The sequence below is a fragment of the Cupressus sempervirens genome, chromosome 4 (assembly GCF_028749045.1).
Source record: "Cupressus sempervirens isolate cs-2001-9-10 chromosome 4, ASM2874904v1, whole genome shotgun sequence".
NCBI classification, from domain to species: Eukaryota; Viridiplantae; Streptophyta; class Pinopsida; order Cupressales; family Cupressaceae; genus Cupressus; species Cupressus sempervirens.
Genome location: NC_143121.1, coordinates 806,347,205 through 806,372,537, shown reverse-complemented (window position 1 = coordinate 806,372,537; position 25,333 = coordinate 806,347,205). Strand labels below are relative to the sequence as shown.

At 37.5% G+C, this 25,333-nt stretch overlaps 1 protein-coding gene across 2 annotated transcripts in view; it reads right to left on the bottom strand.

The window, feature by feature from the left end:
* The window catches only part of LOC149563845 (Insulinase (Peptidase family M16) family protein), a 170,570-nt gene that overhangs the window by 26,448 nt on the left and 118,789 nt on the right, over positions 1 to 25,333 (bottom strand). For both annotated transcript variants that reach the window (XR_016364117.1, XM_089826971.1), the window contains exons 15-21: positions 24,665 to 24,802; positions 23,884 to 24,111; positions 23,530 to 23,682; positions 22,361 to 22,490; positions 1,931 to 2,072; positions 1,514 to 1,634; positions 1,329 to 1,409 (exon numbers count right to left, since the gene is read on the bottom strand). Coding sequence is in view for 1 of the 2 variants with exons in the window: in XM_089826971.1 (XP_089683097.1) it covers positions 1,329 to 1,409; positions 1,514 to 1,634; positions 1,931 to 2,072; positions 22,361 to 22,490; positions 23,530 to 23,682; positions 23,884 to 24,111; positions 24,665 to 24,802 (993 nt within the window). In the remaining variant the exon portion in view is untranslated. The remainder of the gene's footprint in view (positions 1 to 1,328; positions 1,410 to 1,513; positions 1,635 to 1,930; positions 2,073 to 22,360; positions 22,491 to 23,529; positions 23,683 to 23,883; positions 24,112 to 24,664; positions 24,803 to 25,333) is intronic.

The following is a 25,333-nucleotide window of genomic DNA, read 5'->3' as shown; positions in this document are numbered from 1 at the left end:
AGCTACTTCCCACATTATCACAGCAGAGCACATGGGTATACATCCACTTGTTTTGTTCCTCGGTATTAACACTTGCACTATTACAACAATTAGACTGTCCATGACAAATTAAAGTAGGTTGCCCATACTCAATGGCTGGTTTGGTATAGCAAACCCTTTTCTTGAACTATGAAGAGGTGACAGAATTGAGCATTTAAACCATTTTTAAAGGCAGATGGTTTTTCATAGCAACAGAGCCCCTACTCTCACATGTGGTTGGACAACTCTTCAGTTGTGGGAAATGCATCTACCCTAGATGTGGGTATTTCTGTAGCACATCCTTAAGGGTCGCAAATTGTTGTGGCAGCTCACAGAGCTCCCCACCAGAAGGGTTTGAAACAAACACATTTAATAAATGGCTGAAGGCATCTGCGCCTTTAGTGTCATGCTCAAGTAAATAAAAGCTGTCATTGTTATCCAACATTAACTTTTATCCAATACACACTCAACAACTCACCAAATAATTTGCACCTCATTTCAATTCATGGGTGCTAATTCTCCTCGTTATAGTGAATGTCCACATTTATGAAATACTTATGTTTCAACTTTCAAGATACTACAATGAAAAATAAACTTAATCGATCCCAATGCTGAGTAGTACCTTTAATATTGACAAATGACAACTATTGACATTTTTGGCTGAAACAAACTTGTTATAAATGAGGAATTCAGCTTCTTGTTCCAGTTGCAATCCACCATTTCCCCGCATGTGTTCATTTTTTAAAACCACAAATATGGCCTCAAAGGGAATTCTTGAATTCTCCCTGAAACACATTGTTTTCCATGCAGTCTGGCTATCTATTTATGAATTCTTCCATTGATTTTCAATTTTTAACCTCTACACTTTAGCTTCTTTGGCCATTTAGTGGACATAAATATTTGACCTTTCCCTAACTATGATAGTTAAATATCTCTCTCTAACCTTCTTAGTTGTTTCCTTACTTCACCTGGTAATAACTTTTATTTAGTTTCAACAGTCACTGCAAACCCATTGTTTGTTCTACACTTCAGATCATTTTCAGTTTATCTATACAGTGTCTCCCTTCTCTCTTCATCCCTATCCTTTCTTCCATTTAATTTGTTTAAGATTTTCTATATGATTATTATCGAACCACAATACAGCTTACTGCACTTGCACCTTATTATTTCATTTACTTCCTTAAGTTCATTAATTCTGCCACAACACATTCTTATCCTTTCTTCCTTTTTAATCATCCTTTTGCATCTCTGGGATTTCCATAAATTTAATTTCAAATCAACTAAAGAGAGGAAGGTAAGAAAAAACACACCCTATCCAACTCTCTCTGAGTTATCCTACTACCTTGCACACCTCTAAGAACATTTTTGCATGCATCCACAGCTTTGTAAACCTGAAAGATACAATTCCTACCATTGATCAGTTCAAATTAAGAAAATTGAGGTAGAGAACAATAAACAGGAATAAATATTGTTACAAAGTAAATAGGATACACACCTTGGCTGGAGTTGAAGTTACAGAAATGACAAACCATCCAAACTTGAGTCTATCATAAAGGTTAAGTTCAAATGAAACATCATAAGTCAAGCCTAAAGAATCTCGGACAGTTGTAAAAAGCCTGCCAATCAAAGAGAAACATTAAGAAATCAAGATTATTCCGGATGATTAGGCATGTTCATATACAACTTACACATTTATTTGCAGATTTGCATGAAGCTGCATTTCCCACCACATTAAAGTATTTTTTTCTAGTATAAATATGTTAATTGATTAACCATTAGAACATCAAGCAATATAAAAAAGCTTGAAGCATAGATTATTGACATTTTTGTAACATTTTAAATGCTCCTACATAAGAACAAAGGTGTTCAATGTCTCTCCTAGAAGATGTCCACGAAGGTAAAATATGTTCACCTTGAATTAATTATCTCTGCAAGGAGTGTAAGTGTCACACAACAATACAAGGGGTGACTATTTTTTTTCTTCCAAAATAATTTTCCATTAGCATCTTTTATCACTTCCATTTCATTAGATGCAAGTGCCTGTGCCTGTTCCTCTGCATTGCAAAAAATGATTTCAAGTGAGATTTGAAGTTCTCCATTAAGCAATTTTTTATATTTTATTTTGTGGCTACAAGGGAAACAAAAAATTATATTTATATGAGTCAGTGAACAGATACCACCCATAAGATAAATGAACAGTTCGATGTTCTGTTTTGTTCAATCTTTCTTGACAAAATTGAAAATAGAAGACGCACAAGAAATGTAAGGAATTGTCATCATTTAAAACTAGGAGACAAACAGAAATAAGAAGGCTCGTTAAGACAAATCAAATATGTTACAGGTTTATCTCAAATTGGTAAAAGTCCAAATAACTATTTGTTGATTAACTGCAACAGTACCAATTGCAATAATATAATATTTAAGAAAAGTACATATAGATTGACTGTACAACACAGTAAATGTTCTATTGGGGGTAGTGTCTTAATTCCAACTAATATAGATCAGGGAGGATAATATCGGAAAGTAGTCAGACATGACGGCATGGATGTTGTCATTTATGGCAACACTATCAGAAGGTAAGTTCTCATGGACATAAGTATAGTTTTGGTTTTGTTTGAATGAGAAAATTGCCTAATTATAATTCAGGAATACTGTCAGCAGAGGCATTGTTTTAGTCAGCGAGTTTCACTGGATAAGTATTAATGACCACAATTTTGTATTATAATAGAATGGAGTCTGTATATGATGTAATTATGTTCACTGGTGTTAATTTATCAGTTGGCATATGTTTTGGAAGGATTATATGAAGACGGGTCTACATTGCAGAGTCCTGGGTATGAGGTAGAGATTGGGCATTTTGGCCTAAGGAATTGAATCGCCTTGTCAATTCTCAATTACTTGGCAATGTACGGATGACATCCTGGATGTTAACCCTTAGCAAGTTTTAGTAATAAGTTTTGAGTGTTGAGTGTTTACACATTTCATCATCAGGCTGAATGAACAAGCATAATCACAAGGGTATATAATAAGGGCATCTTGATAATGCAAAGTATGCTATTCTATGGTATTATGTTGATATTTTGATGGTTAGATGCAATCAGTTGTTGCATGGGCAGAATCAGATGCGAACTATACAAAGGATTAACCAGATATAACAGATATCAGAACAGTCATTTTGGTATTGTATCTATTACTTGTTTTTAGATCTATATCTTTGCATGAGCAGTGAGCTCCATTGTATTACAACTCCTAATAGGGTTGAGGCCTCTAACAAGGACTTGTGTACTAAACGTAAGCAATGACTCCTGACAAGGTAAATCTCCTAACAAAGAACTTTCAGATTAGTGCATTGTTGTGGGTATCATCCCCACCGGAGTTTTCCCTTGGCCAGGGATTTCTTGAATACAAATCATGGTGTTATGAGTTTCTTGGTGTTGTACACTTTACTTTTCAGTTTATTCGTTTGTGCATGCATATGATTAAGTAATAAAATATATAGTTGGGTTAAATGTGCTGGAATACTAATTCACCTCCCATTCCCTAGCCCTCAGTATTCTCTATTTCTAACAGATAATCCTCAAATCAGACCCCTTACCTTACTATGAGAATTCTATTCATACAGCCCAACATCTGTCAATTAGACCAGGCATGCTGGTACTTAATACTAATTATTAATAACTACCCAAAGCTAACTATTAAAACTTAGCTCACAAAATAAGTTGACTACACAAATGCTGACAAATTATAACAAATTGTTAATATGCTAACTAAACTGTCCACACAAAACAAAGAGTATGATTACTAGCCAACAACAAATAGACATATCAAGATGCTTTATTATAATAATCCAAACCCGGGAAATAAAATAAGACTCAGCAAAAGAACAAACACAAAGAGTGAATGATGTTAAACCAAGCTACAAGTTCAACCTCCACTGTTATGTCAGTGACAGTCTGTGTTCATATAAAAAAGTGGGAAGATAATACATGAATCACACTGATTGCATCTCATTACATATTCATTCACTTTCGTACATTTTATTTAACCAATTAGAGAGAGCACGTAATAGCTAGTAGATGGAAATCCCCATCACCCAAACTAGCAGACTAAATGACAGCTATAGTCTCATGTTCAAACAAAATACAGTAAATAACAAAGAGGAACCTGGAGTTGACATAAATTCTTAATATGCTAACTAAACTGTCCACACAAAACAAAGAGTACGATTCCTAGCCAACAAAAAATAGACATATCAAGATGCTTTATTATAATAATCCAAACCTGGGAAATAAAAGAAGACTAAGCAAAAGAACAAACACAGAGAGTGAATTATGTTAAACCAAGCTACAAGTTCAACCTCCACTGTTATGTTGGTGACAATCTGTGCTAATATAAAAAAGTGGGAAGATAATACATGAATCACGCTGATTGCATCTCATTACATATTCATTCACTTTCATACATTTTATTTAACCAATTAGAGAGAGCACGTAATAGCTAGTAGATGGAAATCCCCATCACCCAAACAAGCAGACTGGATGACAGATATAGTCTCATGTTCAAACAAAATACATTAAATAAGAAAGAGGAACCTGCAGTTGACGTCTGGGCCTGCGGCCTTCCTACTCCTCTACGGTGCTGCTTGAGGCATTCTCATACCCGTAATTCATGATGCTTGCAGAACACGTGGCCATCAGCTATGCCCATCGGGTACCGTGTTAGTGCTGGTTACCGCAGTGATCAGAAATGCTGATTATACCCTGCTGTGCATTCACCCCACTGTAATGTGACTGGTGTTAAATGCTGTTAAAACCTCCCGCCTGGTGTTGGTGTTATTCACAGCCCACAATCTCTGCTATACCATGCACAGGTGTTAACCGCTACTGTCCTCTTACCGATAGTGACCTGACCTCCTCGGTTTAGTCTCTATGTTTATACTGATATCACCATTTGCTGCTTCCAATGCCGAACACTTCCCAGTTCGTTGGAGACTGAACATACGGCTTTCCAGACAGTATCAAGAACGTACAAGTGCTTCTACTGCTAACCGATTTACTTGTGACTGTAGGCTCAACTGAACAATGTAGTACACTGCAAATTACATACCTGAACCTGGGTGCAATCTTCCAAGAGATACTGGGGCTACGTCCAGTCTCCCATTTTTTCTTAAGGGATTCCATCCCTAAGAAAATCCAGTCACATTTAAGCAACCAATTTCATCTTTCAACATGTTGGTATCTTTCATGGTAACAATCCCAAGAACGCCCATTGCTTTTATAACCTCAATATGAGGGAGAGCACAAACAACTAGGCAATGTGGGATAAAAACCATTTTTGTCTTTTAGTCACTTAAGTTACTTTTGTTATAAAAATGACTTTAAGTCATAAAGTAACTTTATAAAATAAAGTGACTTAACTATAGAAAAGCTCCTCAAACTTTAATATTTCTCCGAACGAAACCAAATAAATTCTTGTGACTAGTTGGCATCCTCTAGAGTAATGTCGTTAGCCTATCCGGATGGGAAGATAGACCAACAAGGCGCTAGAAAGGCCTAGCGCAGAGAAGGGGACATTACAGTCCTCCCTTCCCGAGATTGCTTGCCCTCGAGCAATCTAAATGTTGGATGCTACAGGATTTATTCACCGTCCCAGGTGGCATCCTCATAAGACAAATCCTTCCAGCGAACTGAATACTCCCTGCTAGATCTTATGCAGCTTCCTCTCTCTGATCTCAATCAGCTCGGCTGGAACCAAAACCAGTTTCCCTTCCGCATCAAGTGGAGGCAATCCAACAGAAGGCACTATATGCTGACCAACTGCCTTCTTGAGGCAAGACACATGAAAAATATTATGGATCCTGCTGTCACCTGACAATTCCAACTCATAAGCAACCTCACCAACCCTCCTAGTAATACGATAGGGGCCATTAAATCTAGGCTGAAGCTTTTCGGATCCACTCTTCTTCAAGGAATTATGCCTGTAAGATTGGAGGCAAAGATAAACCATGTCACCTAACTCAAAACTCCGCTCGATTCGGTGGCGATCAGCATACATCTTCTACTAATTATGAGCTTGCAAGATGTTCAATCAAAGAGATCTGAGAATGTCCTGGCTGTCCTGTATCCAATCTCCAGCTAGCGGTGCTCTGTTGTCCTGTAGGGCCAGAACTACGAATGATAATGGCTCGCTGCCATACAGAGCTTGAAATGGTGTCATTCGGATGGACATGTATAGGAGTTGTAGCAATACTCCCCTAAATACAATCATTTAACCCAGACTCTCTGTTGCCTTGCTACATAGTTCTGAAGATAACCCTCCACCCATTTACTTACCATCTCAGCCTGCACGTCCGTTTGTGGCTGGTAACTCATGTTGGGTGTCAATTTTGTACTTGCCAATCTGAATAACTCCTACCAAAAAGTGCCGAGAGATTTGCTATCCCTGTCGCTTATAATGGTCCAAGGTAGGCCATGTAGATGAAAAACCTCTCATAAAAACAACACGACTACTTGAGAGGTCGACCAGTCTGCCACTATAGCATAGAAATGAGCAAACTTCGTCAATCTGTCCACCACTACAAAAATGGAATCTTTGCCTTGAACTCTCGGAAGTCCTATAATAAAGTCCATGGATTTACCCTCCCATTTTTGTGCTGGAATAGGAAGAGGCTATAATAATTTGGCTAGGAACTCGTCCTCTGACTTGTTTTGCTGACAAGTCTAGCATTCTCTGACATGTTGAAGGACATCATCCTTGAGGCCCTTCCATGAAAACCTTTCTATGACTTGCCTATAGGTTTTCAAGAATTCTAGGTTTCTGGCCGTTGGCGCATCATGAAGGGCATTCATAATTTTTACCTTGAGCTTAGACTCGGGCATGAGGTAGATCCTATCCTTATAAAAAATCATATCATCAATTATCTTGTACCTGTTGTCCTGGAGTTGCCCATCCATGATTTGACAAGCTTGAGTATTCTTAGAATACTCAACCAATAATAGGGACTTCCAATCTATTGATATCTTTAAAATGGAACAACACTCTACTACTAGAGGTCTCCCGGAAAGAGCATCAACGACTATATTGTTCTTACCCTTGACATACTCAATATCAAAATAATAGGCCTAAATCTTGCTGACCCACTTTTGTTGTCTTTCATTCAAATCCTTCTATTCTAAGAAATATTGCAAGCTGTTGTGGTCCGTCTTAACCGTGAATTTGCTACCCACCAAGTACTGTCTAAACTTGGTTAAGGCATGCATAATGGCTACCATCTCCTTGTCATAGGTGGAGTACAATCTCTCACTGTCCTTCAACTTCCGGCTCTCATAAGCTATCAGATGCCTATCCTACATTAGAACTGCGCCAATTCCGTTTCCTGAAGCATCACACTCTAAGACAAAGGGGCAAGAGAAGTCGGGAAGTACTAGAACCGGGCATGTGCTCATCATCTTCTTGAGTCTATCAAAGACTACCTCTGCATCATTCGTCCACCTAAATGCCACTTTTCTATGTGAGATCGGTGAGGGGAGTTGTTGTCTGAGAGAAGCCTCTAGTGAACCTCCTGTAATAAGAGCAAAGAACAAGGAAACCCCTCAAATCTGATACATTCCTCAGAGGTAGTCAATCTAGGATTGCTTGTATCTTTTCCTAGTGTACCTTAACCCCATTTGCACCAATCACGTTTCCAAGGTAAAGAATCTCAGTCAATCCGAACTCACATTTAGATTCCTTCACAAACAATGAATACTTCCCCATAATGTTAAGCACCTCATTCAAGTGTTGCAAATGGTCCTCCCAAATCCTGCTAAAAATCAAGCTATCATCAAAGAACACCAACACACTCTTGCGCAATTACTTTTTTTAAATATGGTTCATGCATGACTGAAATGTGGCAGGCGCATTAGTGAGCCCAAATGGCATCACCAAAAACTCAGAGTGTCCATAGGGGCATTTGAAAGTTGTATTATGCGCGTCCTCCTCTCGAACACATATTTGATGGTATCTAGATCGAAGATCTATCTTCGAGAAATAGACTACCCCCATGTAGTTCATCTAATAACTCATCAATGCAAAGAATAGGGTACCTATTCTTAATGGTCCTCTTGTTGAGAGCACGGTAATCAATACACATGCGAAGAGTACCATCCTTCTTCACCCAAACTACCGAAGAAGCAAAAGGGTTGGAGCTAGGTCTAATGTGTCCCATGTCTAAGAGTTCCTTAATCGTCCTTTCTATTTCCTCTTTATAGTGCCTAGGGTGATGATAAGGAGAGGTAATGACAGCCTTGGTGCCCTCCTCCAACTCGATGATATGCTGAAACCCTCTATCTGGGGAAATACCCGAGGGTGCATCTACTACCCTGAACCTAATGTAGCCTTAGAGGAGATGAAACAATGTGCCACCCACTCCATGTCATCATGCCTCATAATCGCCTCCATCTTGTGAGCTGAAATCACTCTGGGTTCACCCTTTGGCACGGCCTTCAGAATCACCTGTTGACCCTCATGTAAGAACTCCAGCTACATCTTACCATGATCAACTGTATACCTGTCGATAGTCTGTAACCACTACCTACCCAACATGGCGTCTAACCCATCCAAATCATCAACATAAAAATCTACCTCTAGAAGATAGTCATCAAAGTAAATTGAAAGCCCTGGCACTTTTCCTATGCACCTTAATCTATCACCCCCTGCTACCTTAACTTCGAACTCAAGTATATCATCAACCTGTAACCTTCCCTTTGATACTCAGCGTGTGCTTATGAAATTATGTGTTGCACCTATATCTAAGAGGCACACAATATGCTGCCCTCTAACTACGCCCTTCAAACGAATGGGGTGAACAGTGGGATCACTAGAAAGGGAAGCTATAATAGGGGACTATCCAGGAGTGGATTCCTTCTTCCTCTCTTTAGGAGGTTGCTCCTCGCTTCCTTCCTCATCACTGTCATCAACATCACTGTCTCCCTACTACTCATCCTCCTCTTTCGAAAGAACCTTGACATAATGTATTTTATCCTTACCAAGGCACCTGTGATATGGTGTTCACGGCTCCCTACAAGTGAAGCATAGCTTCTTACTCCTCAATTCATCTCGTGTATCAAAGTCCAACCTTGGGGGGAAGTCTTATTATGATTCTTTTTCTTCTAGATCGAAGTGGACCCCCTATAAGGTTTCATAGGAGGTTGTAGTATTGAAGAAGGCGAGTCCAGATCATGTGCGACCTTAATAGCATCATCCAAGGTGTCCGGTTTAAGGACCTTGACCAAACCCCTAAATCTGTCATGTAAACCTTCTATGAACAACATGACCTTACACTTTTCTGTCATATCTGGAACCATAACAGAGATCCACTAAAACTCATCAATGAAATCATCTAAAGATCCACCTTGTTACAACTACGCCAAATCCCTGTAGTGGACCACAATATCCTTCCTATCAAAACGAGGGTTCAGCTTAGAGCTGAAAGTCTTGTAAGATGTGATGAGACCGTGATCCTGGGTGACTAACCCTTGATGCCACCAATCATATGTTGCTCCCTTTAAATGCATTGTGGCAAATCTAATGGCTTCCATTTCCGACATGGGTTTTAAGTGTCAGGTAGATGTTTAACTTGTGAATTCAAGCTCTAGCAAACGTCTTACTACTGCCATCAAAAACGAGGAGGCATAACTTGTTTATGGCATGCTTCAAGTCTCTATTATGTGCCCTAGGCCTCCTATCCTACTCTATCCTTTCTGCCTCCGTTTTTTATTCATGTATTGAATAAAGGTCAAATTCTGCTTAACTGGACCAGGGAACAAATCCCACTCATTGTACATAGCCATAACATTACCCGGAAGTAAGCCTATTGCCGCAGGTTGGGCTATCTCTTCCTCAACATTATTCTCAGTGAAAATGAACATCAATAGCATTGTCAATATTTAGTGTGGGGACCCTAGCAGCCCGCGCTGATCCTACCACCCTACCACCTCCACTGTGATGACTCGGTGCTCTCCTGTTTATCGAGGCTAGTTGTTGCATAATACCTGTAAGCTGTTGAAGTGCAATAGCGATATTATTATGTTCATCTCTAATAGCACGCAACGTTTCCCTCACTTCCCATTCCTGATCATTAGCATCTTGAGCCATTTGAGTGACATGTACCTGTTCAACCTGTCCAACCTATTCAACCTGTATGCTTGTCTCAAGGGTTAGCTCCTCATCAGCTGTTTAACTGTCCTCAATATCAATCTGGTCTGAAGATCCTGTCCGTTCAGGTCAAATGTGTCGAAAATTGTATGGCTCTCTATTCATGCCTAGTTTGACATTTTTCCTATTTTATCCAGCCTTTAATTCCAATAGTTTACCCACTAGTTGGCAAGTCATGTGCCTCTAATACCACTATAATAATCCAAACCCGGGAAATAAAAGAAGACTAAGCAAAAGAACAAACACAAAGAGTGAGTGTTGTTAAACCAAGCTACAAGTTCAACCTCCACTGTTATGTCGGTAACAGTTTGTGCTAATATAAAAGTGGGAGGATAATACATGAATCACGCTGATTGCATTTCATTACATATTCATTCACTTTCGTACATTTTATTTAACCAATTAGAGAGAGCACGTAATAGCTAGTAGATGGAAATCCCCATCACCCAAACTAGCAAACTGGACAACAAATATAGTCACATGTTCAAACAAAATACAGTAAATAAGAAAGAGGAACCTAAAGTTGATGTCTGGGCCTATGGCCTTCCTACTCCTCTACGGTGTTGCTTGAGGCATTCTCACACCCGTTAGTCGTGATGCTTGTAGAACGCGTGGCCATCAACTATGCCCATCGGGTGTCGTGTTAGTGTTGGTTAACGCAATGATCAGAAATGTTGATTATACCCTACTGTGCGTTCACCCCACTATAACATGACTGGTGGTAAATATTGTTAAAACCTTACACTTAGTGTTAGTGTTATTCGCAGCCCACAATCTTTGCTATACTACGCACGGGTGTTGACCGCTTTTGTCCTCTTACCAATAGTGACCCGACCTCCTCGGTTTAGTCTCTGTGTTTATACTGATATCACCATTTGTTGCTTCCAGTGCCGCACAATTCCCACATCCTTAGACATTAGAGACTGAACATACAACTTTCTAGCTAGGAGCAAGAACATACAAGTGCTTCTACTACTATCTAATTTACTCTTGACTGTAGGCTCGATTGAACAATGTAGTACACTGCAAATTACATACCTAAACCTGGGTACAATCTTCCAAGAGAACCCTGGGGCTACTTCCAGTCTCCCAATTTTTTCTTTAGGAGTTTCGTCCATAAGAAAATCCAGTCACATTTAAGCAACCAATTTCATCTTTCAATATGGCAGTATCTTTCATGGTGACAATCCCAAGAAAGCCCACTGCTTTTATAACCTCGATATGAGGGAGAGCACAAACAACAAGGCAATGTGAGATAAAAACCATTTTCGTCTTTTAGTCACTTGAGTTACTTTTGTTATATAAATGACTTTAATTCATAAAGTAACTTTATAAATCCACTTTATCAAATAAAGTGATTTAACTATAGAAAAGCTCCTCGAACTTTAATATTTCCCTGAATGAAACCAAATAAAGTCTGTGACTAGCTGGCATCCTCTAGATCAATGTTGTTAGCCTATCCGGATGGGAAGATAGACCAACAAGGTGCCAGAAAGGCCTAGCGCAGAGAAGGGGACATTACATTTATACAAGGCAATCAGCCAAATTCTTGAGCTGCCAGCTAAAAAGGATATTCTTGTAACATTTTTGGGATTTTTTGTCAAAACTAGAACTTTCCCCAATAAAAAATAAATTTAAAGTTTAAGCCTTAGTAATGTTTGCCACTCAGCCAGCTTCGAATCAGTAATTGTTTAAGCTTACCAGGTTTAATTTATCATTACCCATTGTACTTGAGCACTAGCACACCCAATTTGACGTTCATTCTTCATAAGTGCTTGTCTTGCCTGTGTTTCCTTCGTTGTAGCATCATTTTGATTTCCCAATCTATCATTATCCATTAGTCTCACTACTTCCTAACCACACATCAGCTGCAAAGGACTTTATTGAATGTGTTGCCCATCACAATTAAGCTAAGTTACCAGATTCTCTCTAGAAACCCTCACAGTTTGGTTTGATTTTTTGCAAAGTTTGGTCCTTGTCAAATTCACCCCAAACTCACCTGCAAACCACAAATTTGCTGCAAATTCTATCAGAGAAATCCAGGCGGAATTTGGGGCGAATTTGCTGCCCAATGCCAAACCCAGGCTGAATTTGGTCTCAAAACAGGCTTTTTAACCTTTTTAAAGTGTTTTTTTGCCCAATTTGGTCTACTCAACCCTCTCAACCATAAAAGTGACTACTAAAAATGCCAAGAAGGATGGTTTATATGTCACGTGTACCTATATGAATGAAAAAAAAACTTCCTTATAGAGGAAATCCAAATTGACAATTATAAAGGAATTTCTTTAAAAAAGCTATGATATCTTTAAACCAAGCTTAAAATTTGAATCTTAACCTTTGATCTAGCTTGTTAGAAATCCTCTAACCAATACAAAATAAAAACTTCAGATAACTATCTTATTTTTTTATTATTCCTTTCATTCTCAAACTGTCCCCTTGATATGGAGATAATAAAATAAGTTCAATGCATGTGACCAAGCAAGTGTATCATGTTATATGTATGGCTAAATGATGCAATTAATATCCTATTGAATTGAAACATAGATGTGGTGGTGTACTTTGCTATGTTGCTTTACTATTAGCATAGTGGCGTATAGACTTATTTGTTGTTGCATATGTACACACGTACATTTTGTTTTTTTAAATATGTTCTTGGACGGATGAACCCCAACCCACCCCCAAAAAAATTGAACGAATTTTCAATGCGTATCTCAAACCCAAATCCAAACCCACAACTTAGTAATTAAGCAATCACTTTGAAAATGTTTACCTTAATCCCATAGGTTTTTTAATAATCGATATATCATACAAGTACTTTGTTTATGTTCTCTGCTTGACCATTAGCCCTTAGCTAATATAGACTCAAAGGGGAGTTTTAAAAAAAATAGAATTTTACTTTCATAAGCCAAATCACATGATTCACCAAGTGCCCAACTCAATGACTTGTGGTGTGGGATTGAAAAGCAGATTTGATAACTATGTGCGAATCATTAGACTAATTTGTACCCTAAACATTGTTATCTAGCAAGGAACTTTTGGTTCACTTGTTCGTGTATTCGGGGACAGCCATAACATTCTTCCAAGTGTACATTTTTCTTATTTTCAATGGACCAATAGATTCTAGTCTTCACTCTTTGAATAACTCCTACAGTTGAGATGTGTTAGTTTTATAGGATCTCTGATAGAAAGAATATCAGATTATATCAGACTTTACTTACTTCTTATTGTTTGTGTGTAGCAGGGTTGTACCTTCAGAATGCTCCAATGTGCTTTGTCTGGAATACTGAATGCTGAAAAGAATGTATTTGATAATCTGCAATATTACTCTGCGGTACTGGGACTGCAAGTATGTTATGTATTGATATTGCCTTATCCACCGAAGAGAGCAAATACTTATATAAGATGAAGGGTTATTTCCCCGTAGGTGGCCACGTAGAGTCATGCCCCTACGTGGTCACAACCGTTAGTCAGCATAAATAACTGGCAGTTAATCACGCCAAATAAAACATGTTCGATAATACTTAATATGTATATCAATTGCAACATAAATGGAGCCCGATCCCTGATCGGAGATAACAATGTTATAATGATAGTAACCTGATGAGAATTGGCAACAGCAGTAATATCAATAATGACAGTAACCCGATGTCAATCGGCAACAGCAGTAAGAGAGGCCTGATCTGAATCATGTCTTGTGTAACTTATATACATACATACATATATGTATATGTATATGTATATCAGAGCATAATAGATTCAGATACTCAGTATTACTTTGACTGATGCTAAACTTTCAACAAGATGGTCGTGAACACATGAAATCTCTCGTCAATGGTATATAACATTTTAACCTATTTCTTTGTCTCAAAGAACGTTTGGCCATTGTAGACCTAGAAGTATTTTCCTTATCATGGCATTAATTCCTATGTGGCCACTTGCTACACCTTTGTGTGTTTCAAGTATGTTCCTTCTTCACAGATTACTCATCTTCATAGTACATAAATAAGTCCAGTTGTATACAACCATTGACTAATTGCTATGTCCTTCTCTTCGATGCCTATCTCTTTTGCATGCCTCTATAGAACAAAAATGCAGATAAGTACTCTACAATGTTCCCATTCCATGATGATAATAGAGCAATCTAGAACAAGCTTTTTAAAAGTCTTCACTTGTACCTATTGGTGCCCGTGCAATATCCCTAGTATTTTGTAAAAACCAAGGAACCCTCAATGTTTTTCCTCTTGAACCTTTAGTTTTGCATAACAGCCCCTAGCATCAAGAGTCAAGACCTCTAATGTGACTTTTGTGCTTCTCATTTAGTTTTGTTTCCTAAGTTTCCCCAATCATATATTGATATTATTGACATTTTGTCTTCGATATTTGGAGTTCATCCTTTAAGAAGTAGCATCAAAGTTGATCAAACTAAAAATTCAGTTGGTGAATCAATTTATAATGTTCAAGTCTTAGACAGCCTTGATGTACACAAATATTCCAAAAGTGAGGAATTTATAAGTAAAATAGTTAAGTTATGCTTGAAGAATTATATGGAGTCTTCATATAATTTTGCAATTTGAAGACTATAATACTACTACACACGTTTACATCCCCACTTTCCTTGGTGTTTGTGTTCTTCATTCTCCTCACAATTTGCAACTTATGAAACTACTTCGGACTTCTCCTCCCTGTCTGATACCTTTGCAAAACCCTCCGCTACACGTATACTTTACAAACTACAAAACTACTTTCACGTTTCTACACGATTGATTTCCTTATCCTTTATAGAACCGTCTTCCCTGCTTGAAATTAGCAAACTTATTATGAAACTGCATTGCACATCTGCATCTCATTTTCCTTAGTCTTCCAAAACTCTTTCTCCACACTTCAAGTTTGCAGATGGCAAAACTACTCAGCACATCTGCAAACTTTGCACAACTCCTTGATCAATGTGTAGTTTGCAAAACTACCAACTACGCTCATCTCTGCAATTCTGCAAACATACATTGTAGACTTTCTTGCTTATTCAACAATCTTGCAAACTGCTTCCAAATTTTCAGATCCCGCATTTTTCCACCTTCTTTGTTTGTGGAATTTTCTCTTCTTGCAACCTACTAACCTCCATGCAATCCCACCCTGTATATCTACTCTTCTCCACAATCTTGTCTTGCGGACTTGCAGGTCCTTTTTCCACCTTTGCAAACTGCACTTCTGCACCTAGCTTTCCAACTTCCACCATTTGCCAACAGTATCTCTGTGACCAATCTCTGCTTGCCACATATCCACACACTCGTCCACTTAATACTACAATAAACAGGCTTTCCATGTGATTAAAATTGACAACTAATTCATTGAAGCAATAACATCTCTATGCTTGATTAGGGCATTGTCAATGGCAATTTTCCCCATCCAAGTGCCATTTTCACCCAGCCACATGTGCCATCTCAAATTTTAGGGGAATAATTCAAACTGATGGTTTTGAAGATTCTGGCACACACCATAATGTACATCCATCCAATCACAGCGGAAGTTGTCTGGTATTCTGTACTTATTATGCCAAAAACGCTCATTCTTGCATCCAGAAATATGAAAGACGATAAGGGATTAGCCATTAAAATGATTTATGTACACTCGCCGGCATGGAATATTAAGATTTATAAGAGCAACCCTTGTGCTAATTGGATAAGGTGACCGCAACACATTGTTCTGTTGGTTGTTGATGCAGGCAAAGGATGAATAACTAAGGCCAAAGGCACACCCAACTATCCAAGCCACCCTGTAAGAGTTAACACAGTGGAAGAAAACACGAGGAACAACACCAAGGAAAGAGAGAACAAGGATATATTTATTGATTCATCAAATATTCAGCATACATGCTCAGCTGTAAGGCCTTCTGGGTTACGGCCAATTACAAATGTACAACTTCCAGATCTCCAAATCAGCTTTTTAAATCCACATATCTCTTTTTCTTTTGACCTCTCCCCAAAAATCTGCCCTAACCCTAAACCTAAACACCCTACTTATACTTGCCAAAATGGCTTACGGATAATTCTAGAACATAGAGAAACCACAAGTCGGCCCTCATCAAATATAATTAACTATACCAAAATTAAATGTGAGCAAAGTCGGCCCAATTGAAACTAGGTAGAATGAACTAATGTGTAGGATTACAAAGAAACTCAGGATGCTCCTGCATCAGAGACAACCAGGGTTGGGAAAAAATGATTCTCCTGAATCATGCAAGTGTCACAACTTGAGTTGAATCCAACTCAGGCTGAGAAATCCATGTAGCATCTTCAACTGGTCTATTCTTCCACTTCACCAAATATTCATAGTAATCTTTTCCTCCTGTGCTCTTACCAACTCTTTGATCCAATATCTGTTCAACCTCTTCAATTTGTTTCTTAGGATAATCATCAGGTACAACAATTTCATCCTCTGACTCATGATACTTATACAAATCAGCAATATTGAATATAGGAGATATATCCATGTCATCAGGTAACTCAACTTCATAAGCATTACCACTATCAAACTTCTTCAAGATCTTACAAGGTCCAAATTTCTTCATCTTCAGTTTACTGTATGTTCTAGCTGGGGAATCTTCTTTTCTTCAAATGAACCATCACCTCATCACCAACTTGAAAATCATGGTGTCTTCTAGACTGATCAGCATTCTCTTTATGCTTCTGATTACTTTGTTCCAATCTCAACTTCACTTCCTTATGCAAAGACTCCATAAAATCAGCAAATTCTTCTCGTGCAGCGCTTCTCTTTTCTTCACCAACAACATCTCTCAAATCTGATATGCCTCTAGGATGCATTCCAGTAACAATCTCAAAAGGTGTCTTCCCTGTACTCCTATTCACAGAGTTGTTATATGCAAATTCAGCTTGTGCCAATACCATCTCCCAATTACTTGGCTTATTTCCAACCAAACATCTTAGCAAATTACCCAAGCTTCTATTCACAACCTTTGTCTGTCCATATGTTTGTGGATGGAATGTAGAACTAAACTTCAACTCACTACCCATCTTCTTTCACAAAATCTTCCAAAAATATCCAACAAACTTACTGTCTCTGTCAGAAATAATACTTCTTGGTAATCCATGCAATCTCACAATCTCTTTAAAAAAAAGTTCAGCAACATGCCCAGCATCTGATGTCTTCTTACATGGTATAAAATGAGTCATCTTAGAAAATCTGTCCACTACCACAAATATGGAATCATACCCTTTCATTGTCTTAGGCAATCGAAGAACAAAATCCATACTAATGTCAGTCCAAGGTTTCTCAGGAACAATAATAGGTGTATACAAACCAGTATTTTGACTCACTCCTTTTGCAACTTGACAAACTCCACAAGTCTTTACAAATTTTTGAACATCCTTATACATTTGTGGCCAATAATATTTTTCTTTCAGCAAACCCAATGTCTTATCAATTCCAAAATGTCCAGCTAATCCACCACTATGATTTTCCTTAATTAGATTCAACCTCATAGAACTTCTAGGAATACACAACTGAATGCCTTTGAACAACATACCTTCTTGAATGAAATACTCATCATACTTACTTATGTGATCTGTCAGATTTGGTGCTCTGCACTCTCTCCATGCCTCAGAAAAATCAGGATCAGCATCGTATAACTCTTTCATCTCATCAAAACCAAGAACTTCAACCTTCATTTCAGTCAACAAAGAACATCTTCTACTCAATGCATCAGCAACTTTGTTAGTAACTCCACTCTTATGCTTAATCACAAATGTAAAACTCTGCAAATATTCAACCCACTTCATATGTCTTTGATTCAATTTATGTTGACTTCCCACATATTGTAAAGCTTTATGATCAGTATACAACACAAACTCCTTAGGCATCAAATAATGTCTCCACTTCTTCAATGCTTGAACAATAGCATAAAACTCTTGATCATACACAGAATATTTCCTTCTAGCATCATTCAACTTTCCACTAAAGAAAGCAACAGGCTTACCTTCTTGACTTAATACAACTCCTATTGCATTACCACTTGCATCACATTCAACTTGAAATACTTTGTTGAAATTAGGCAAAGCCAATACCGGTAATTCTGCAACCTTTTGTTTCACAGTCTCAAAACTCTTATCAGCTCCATGTGTCCACTTGAATTCCTTTTTATCTCCCCTCATTGTCTCAGTCATAGCATTGCAAACAACACTGAAACTCTTTATAAACTTTCTATAAAAACTAGCTAAACCATGAAATGATCTTACCTCACTCACATTCTCAGGTGTAGGCCATTCCAAAATTGCTTTAACCTTCTCAGGATCCATCTTCAAACCATTAGCTGAAATCACAAATCCCAGATACACAATCTCCTCTTGCATAAAAGAACACTTTTTCAGATTAATCAGCAACTTTTCCTCTTTCAACCTCTGCAATACTTGTCTAATATGCTCAAGATGTTCTTCCTTAGTCTTACTAAATATCAGAATATCATCCAAATAAACAATCACAAATTTACCCTAAAATCTTTTCAAAACTTCATTCATTAACCTCATGAAAGTACTAAGTGCATTAGTCAAACCAAAAGACATAACCAACCATTCATACAAACCATCTTTTGTCTTGAAAGCAGTCTTCCATTCATCACCTTCTCTGATTCTGATCTATTGATAACCACTCTTCAAATCAATCTTGGTAAAATAATTTGCTCCACTTAAACAATCCATTATGTCATCCATCCTTGGCATAGGAAACCTATATTTCACTGTTATCTTGTTAATGGCTCTGGAATCAGTACACATTCTCCATTCTCCATTCTTTTTAGGTGCTAATACAGCAGGTACAGCACATGGACTCAAGCTTTCTCTGATCAAACCTTTCTGCAACAACTCATGCACTTGTCTGTTAAGTTCTTCATTCTCTGTAGGTGTCAATCTATATGGTGCTTTGTTTGGCAAACTTGCTCCAGGAATCAAATCCATACAATGACTTATACTTCTTACTGGAGGTAATCCATCAAGAAGATCATCAGGAATAATGTCTTTATATTTATTGAGCAATTCTGCAATTTCTTCTGGCACTTGGTTAGCATTATTCTCTTGCACTTGGCCTTCATTGACAAAACTTGGATTTCTTGAAATTATGGCAAAACAAACCTGATTCTTCTTCACTTCCTTTTCAAATTGTTTCCCATTAACCATACAAATCTTTACAGTAGTACAATTAACCTCATCTGGAACTTCAATCAAAGGCAACAATATTTGTTTCTTCCCATTCACCCAAAGAGTATATTGATTCAATATTTTATCATGTATAGCATGTCTATCATATTGCCAAAGTCTACCCAACAAATTATGACAACAATCCATGGGCATAATATCACACAAAACTTCATCAACATAATGTCCAATTTTAAATTTCACAAGGCATTGCTCACTTACCAATATCTTATGCTCATCTTTGATCCATGAAACATGATAAGGTTTGGGATGTTTCAACCTCTCTAACTGCAACTTGGTAACCAGCTCTTCTAATGCCAAATTTGTAGAACTCTCACTATCAATGATCACTTTGCAACATTTTCCAGCCATCTTACATCTTGTCTTGAAAAGACTTCTCCTTAAAACAGGTTCCTCATCACTTTTATTACATAAGATTCTTCTCACCATCAAATTTTCTCCAACCTCAGGTCCACTTGATGAACTTTCAATGTCTTCTTGAATCACAGCATTTCTATTATTCTCTCCACTTTCAGAGGATCTACATTCAAAAGATCTATGCCCTTCTTTGCCACATCTAAAATAATTACCATGAAATCCACTTCTAGAATAGGAATTACCTCTTCCTCGGTAACAATTAGTGCCTCCTTGGTAAGAATTACCACCTTTCCATTCAGTCTTGCCTTTATCATCACTCTTCCATTCAGATTTGACTTTATCTTGCATAGAATCGTCAGATCTACTACTTTCTCCATAAGATCTACCTCTACCTCTTTGGAATCTACCACCTCTACCTCTTTGTCTTTGTTCATGCTTCTTTGTCAAGATCTCCTCAGCCTTCAAAGCATATTGGTATGCTTCTTCCACACTTTCCAACTTCACAAAACTTATCTCATCTTGAATTCCAGATCTCAATCGATTAATGTACCTTGCAATTTTCTCAACATCATCATCCACATGTCCAGATCTGATGTCCAATCTATAGAATTCCTCAGTATATTCTTTCACAGTCATGTCCCTTTGTTTCAAATTTTGCATCTTTCTCAATAAGCTAACTTGGTAATCAGCAGGAAGGAATTTGTTCTTTACCTTGTTCACCATCTTTGGCCAAGTTCTTATCTTCTCCTTTCCTCTCCTTTGTCTATCAGTTTGCAAGTGCTCCCACCATAATGATGCATGACCTTTTAGCCTAGTGACTGCAATCTTCACCTTTCTATTATCAGGAGTGTTTTCATACTCAAAGAACTTCTCCATATTAGAGATCCAATCTAGCACAGTATTTCTATCCAATTTCCCATCATAAGGAACAACTTCTACAACAGGCTTTGAATTTGCCCTAGACAATAATCGCAACAATCTTTCCTCATCTCGATCTTCTTCAGGTTCTAGATTATGGTTTGGTGCTGCTGCTTCATCATCACTTACATCTTCATGATGCGCTCCTCTACTCTAGGCTGTCTCCACAGCATCTAATCTGGCTGCAATTTGTCTTAACTGATCCAATATAGCGTTATCAACATTATTTCCTCTACCACGAACCATCTTTACAAATCAGGTTCCTGCAAGATCGTAACCCTCTGCAAGTTATAGGTCAAATCCACAAATCTGCCACCTTACAACCAGATCCAAATCAAGGTTCTACACGATCCAATCTCCACAAGGATGAACTTCGGGCTCTGATACCAACTGATGCAGGCAAAGGATGAATAACTAGGGCCAAAGGCACACCCAGCTATCCAAGCCACCCTGCAAAAGTTAACACAATGGAAGAAAACACGAGGAACAACACCAAGGAAAGAGAGAACAAGGATATATTTATTGATTCATCAAATATTCAGCATACATGCCCAGCTGTAAGGCCTTCTGAGTTACGGCCAATTACAAATGCACAACTTCCAGATCTCCAAATCAGCTTTTTAAATCCACATATCTCTTTTTCTTTTGAACTCTCCCCAAAAATCTGCCCTAACCCTAAACCTAAACACCCTACTTATACTTGCCAAAATGGCTTACGGATAATTCTAGATAATAGAGAAACCACAAGTCGGCCCTCATCAAATATAATTAACTATACCAAAATCAAATGTGAGCAAAGTCGGCCCAATTGGAACTAGGCAGAATGAACTAATGTACAGGATTACAAAGAAACCCAAGATGCTCCTGCATCAGTTGTAGTCAACATACAATGTCTATTATTATGAATTGTTCATTTGCCATTCTCAGGTAGTTATGAGCATCAATTGGTTGACAGTTGTGTTCCTCTTGGCAGCTGTTGGCTCCTCTAAACATATTGTGTATCATCAAGAAAAGTAGTACAATGCCGTCAGATCAACTCCAATCCAGGGCTGATCATCTTGGGTCTTCACCTGAAATAATTTCATGTGTGAATAAAGATATATATTACTACAGACCTGCTAAGTCTCTATTATTACTTCATGTATTTAATTTATCAGATATAGGAGCAAACATTGGTTTAGTACTTGTGAAGTTAGGAGGCTCAAATGAACTGTCATGTATATAATCAGATATTTGCAAGGAGAGATCTATGAGGAGCGAATCTCATGACTGGTACCTGCATAATCTGATTTTGGAAGCAATTGTGCTCTCCTGTATCATCAATATTCTACTAAACCTATGTAATTTCAACCAAATGCAACTTTATCTGAGAGATTTCTGATATTTTAGCAATGGTTGTCAGTGTTTTTTAAAGTTTCATCCCTTCAATAAGCACAATCATCTTTATTTATTTTTCTTTTTTGGCAGCACAATCATCTTTTTTTTCTTTTTTTTGGGGCAGCACAACCATTTTTTTGGCTGTCCCACAGAGGATGGGGAACATAAACAACAATTGGGTACAGTTATCTTCATGAGAATACATAAGCCAATAAACTATAAGGCATTAAATAGTCATCTTCAGAAGAACAGAATGCCTTCAACCACATAATTACCTGTCAGAGAAATAGGTACTGGTTCAATGACGTCATTTAAATCGCGACCATCAATAGTAAAACCCCAGCGATTTGGAGTTGGGCCAGCGATATATGCACATGCTCTTTCATCAGTATCCTTCAAGAAAACCTATCACCACACAAAATTTGGTGAGTATGAGAACTCATGAAACTTTTCATCTCAATTACTTAGCTTCTATAATGACCAAAGTCAGCAGGCATCAGAAATATAAAAAATAACATGAACAGCAATTACAATAGATGACAATAAGTCCCTGACAACTATTATACACTTTAAAAACAACATTTTCCTGATCATAAAATATTATTGTTAGCAATGCTTTGACAAGGAATATCAAAGACATCCTACTATGTTATAGCTGATCATAGAAGCAACAAAAGGAAAATACTGCGGCTAGCCACAGACGAGTTTCTCATCAAACTGGTTTTTCACTAAAAACTTTACACTGTTTCCAAAAATGTGCCGAAACAAGCAGTTTGTAGGCCATGCCAGTCTGAACCGGTAGGTCAGTTTTTCATATTGACAGGTATTTCCAATCAAAAGCTTGCACTTGTTTGCAAGGTACATTTTTTAAGAATTTGAGACTTGGTTAGAGTGCTTCACTCGTTCACCCCATCTCGTATCACAACAGAGAACACACAAGAGGAGCTTCCTCTGGACATTGTATGCTGCTGCCCCACTGTGGTTTTAAAAAGAAGCATTGAAAAAAAAGGAGAGAAAAATCATTTCGCTCGCTCCCTCCACTCCATTTCACCCTCAGAAAATAAAAATTATTTTTTGTTGGCCAATAAATTTTTTAATAGCTAAAGCTTCATGCTTCCCAAAGAAAATAAAAATTATTTATGTTGGCCAAAAGCTCCATCGCCCCCTCAGAAAATAAAAAGTAAAAATAAAAATTCGGCAAAGGTACAAACTTTCCCTTTGTTCTCCATTTTTGTAAAGAGAGTTGAAAAATGTGAAATAAATGTTCTTTAACCCCTTTATTGGCGTGACAATCACATGGTATGATTTAAATGCTTTCCTCAAATGCTATGGTTTTCTAAGTTTTTTTGCTACTGACCTGAATTTAAACCTCAGTTTACAACATGTATCTCTTTAGTAAGTTTTTATGAAGACATTACCAGTTTTATATCACTTCGTTTTCTACCTGTTGGCTTTGCAGATCTGTATGAGAAGCTTGAAATGTAATAGGAAATTCATCAGCATCTTTGAAGTCACTTTTACGAGCTGTTACAGTCCCCAAATAATCCAGTACACAACCTTCAATATCCTCCTCTGTAAAATCTCCAACAATGCTAACCTAAAGCCACCAAAAGACAATAAACACTAATATCAACTGCACATGGAATATCAAAACATGCAAGAAACTCCTTTGAACACCATTTCATTCATTTGTTTTCAGTGCAAGGATTTTTTATGAACTAAATCAATACAGGGAAAGAAATGTTTATCCTCATGTGCTATGTAGAGAGCCAATGGGCAGCCTGATCACATACTATACCTCCATATTATCAGTTACAAACTGCTTCACCACAGCATCCTTCACTACAGGCAAGCTCAGCTGCTGAATTGTTTGTGGCGATGGTTCAACAAAGCGTTCATCCCCTTTCAACATGGCACGCATAATTCTATGAGCAGTAGCTCGCTCTAGACTTTTTGGCATGGCACGATAATGCGACAGGTACAGCTGTGTTGCCCTGTCGAATGCATCTTCCAGCCAAACATTGTGCTGCATAGACACAAAGTACAAAAATTTCTTAGGTGAAAATTACAGAATACTTGACCTCAAAATTTCCAAAACCAAATTAAGATAGGTTTTTCATACATCCTTTCCTTAGTATAGAACACAACTTGCTAGTTTAATGGAATATTATATCAACCCATTTGGAAGCAACAAACAATATTAGAATCATTACATATGTATTAATTCAGTAACCCTCTTCTTAGTTTAAAATGTTATTATCACCCACAAAAGGCCTGATATGAAGAATATTTGAAAGAACAAAAAACAAAAATACAGTTTATTACTATTTTTTTTCAAATTTTGCTTGCCAGAACACTAAAATTGATCCATAACAAATTACTAGAAAACCGAAATTGATATAATACAGTCTAAATAAATAAATAAAATGAACAAATTTGGAAAATAGATAATAAATTGAAAACAATAATTGATATGCCTTGCTGCTATTGAAAATAAATAAACTAAATGGACTTATAGAAAGCTACGCACCAAACAAGTACGAAACTCAAAATTGATGATAGTAAGGTTTAAATAATACCTCAATCACCATATGAAGTAGTTGAAAAGCTGCACGCATTCCACCATCCCTTAGATTGAAATGAAACTCCATACAGATAAATTCCTCAGTAGATTCTAGAGCACAGTTAATAAGGTGGTTGACACAGAACAATTCCACCTACATGGCCACATAATAGTTCCAAATATTATGGCTTTTAATTTGCAAAGTAAAGTCACAGAAATCTACATATGAGGCCCCCTCTGCTACTATGCTAGCACACAAACATGATTTGGCCTAAGACATGCACAACAGATTTCTGTTTCTAAGAATAATTTTCTTAATAATCCATACCTACAGTACTTAACATTTTATGATTATCATATAGACCATTGTGCCCACTTTACAATAACAAACCCTTTTACTGAAAACATACAAATAATGCTTGACTTCACTTATAGCATAGTTCCTTCACAATCTTAATCTAATTAATGAAAACTTGATTCTGGTAACCAGACAATTCCTTAGCTGATTTATTTGTATTCATCACGTGCTTTTTGTTTCACATTCCCACATTCAAGAGGTTTCTCCATCTTCTGAAACCAAAAAATGAGTTCCACAGGTTCAAAGAAAGCATTAACTAGTCGCCAGGCAACAAAAATGTGCTTGTTTGCCTCAAATCTTCTGGTGTTTCCAACTCTGGAAATTGGA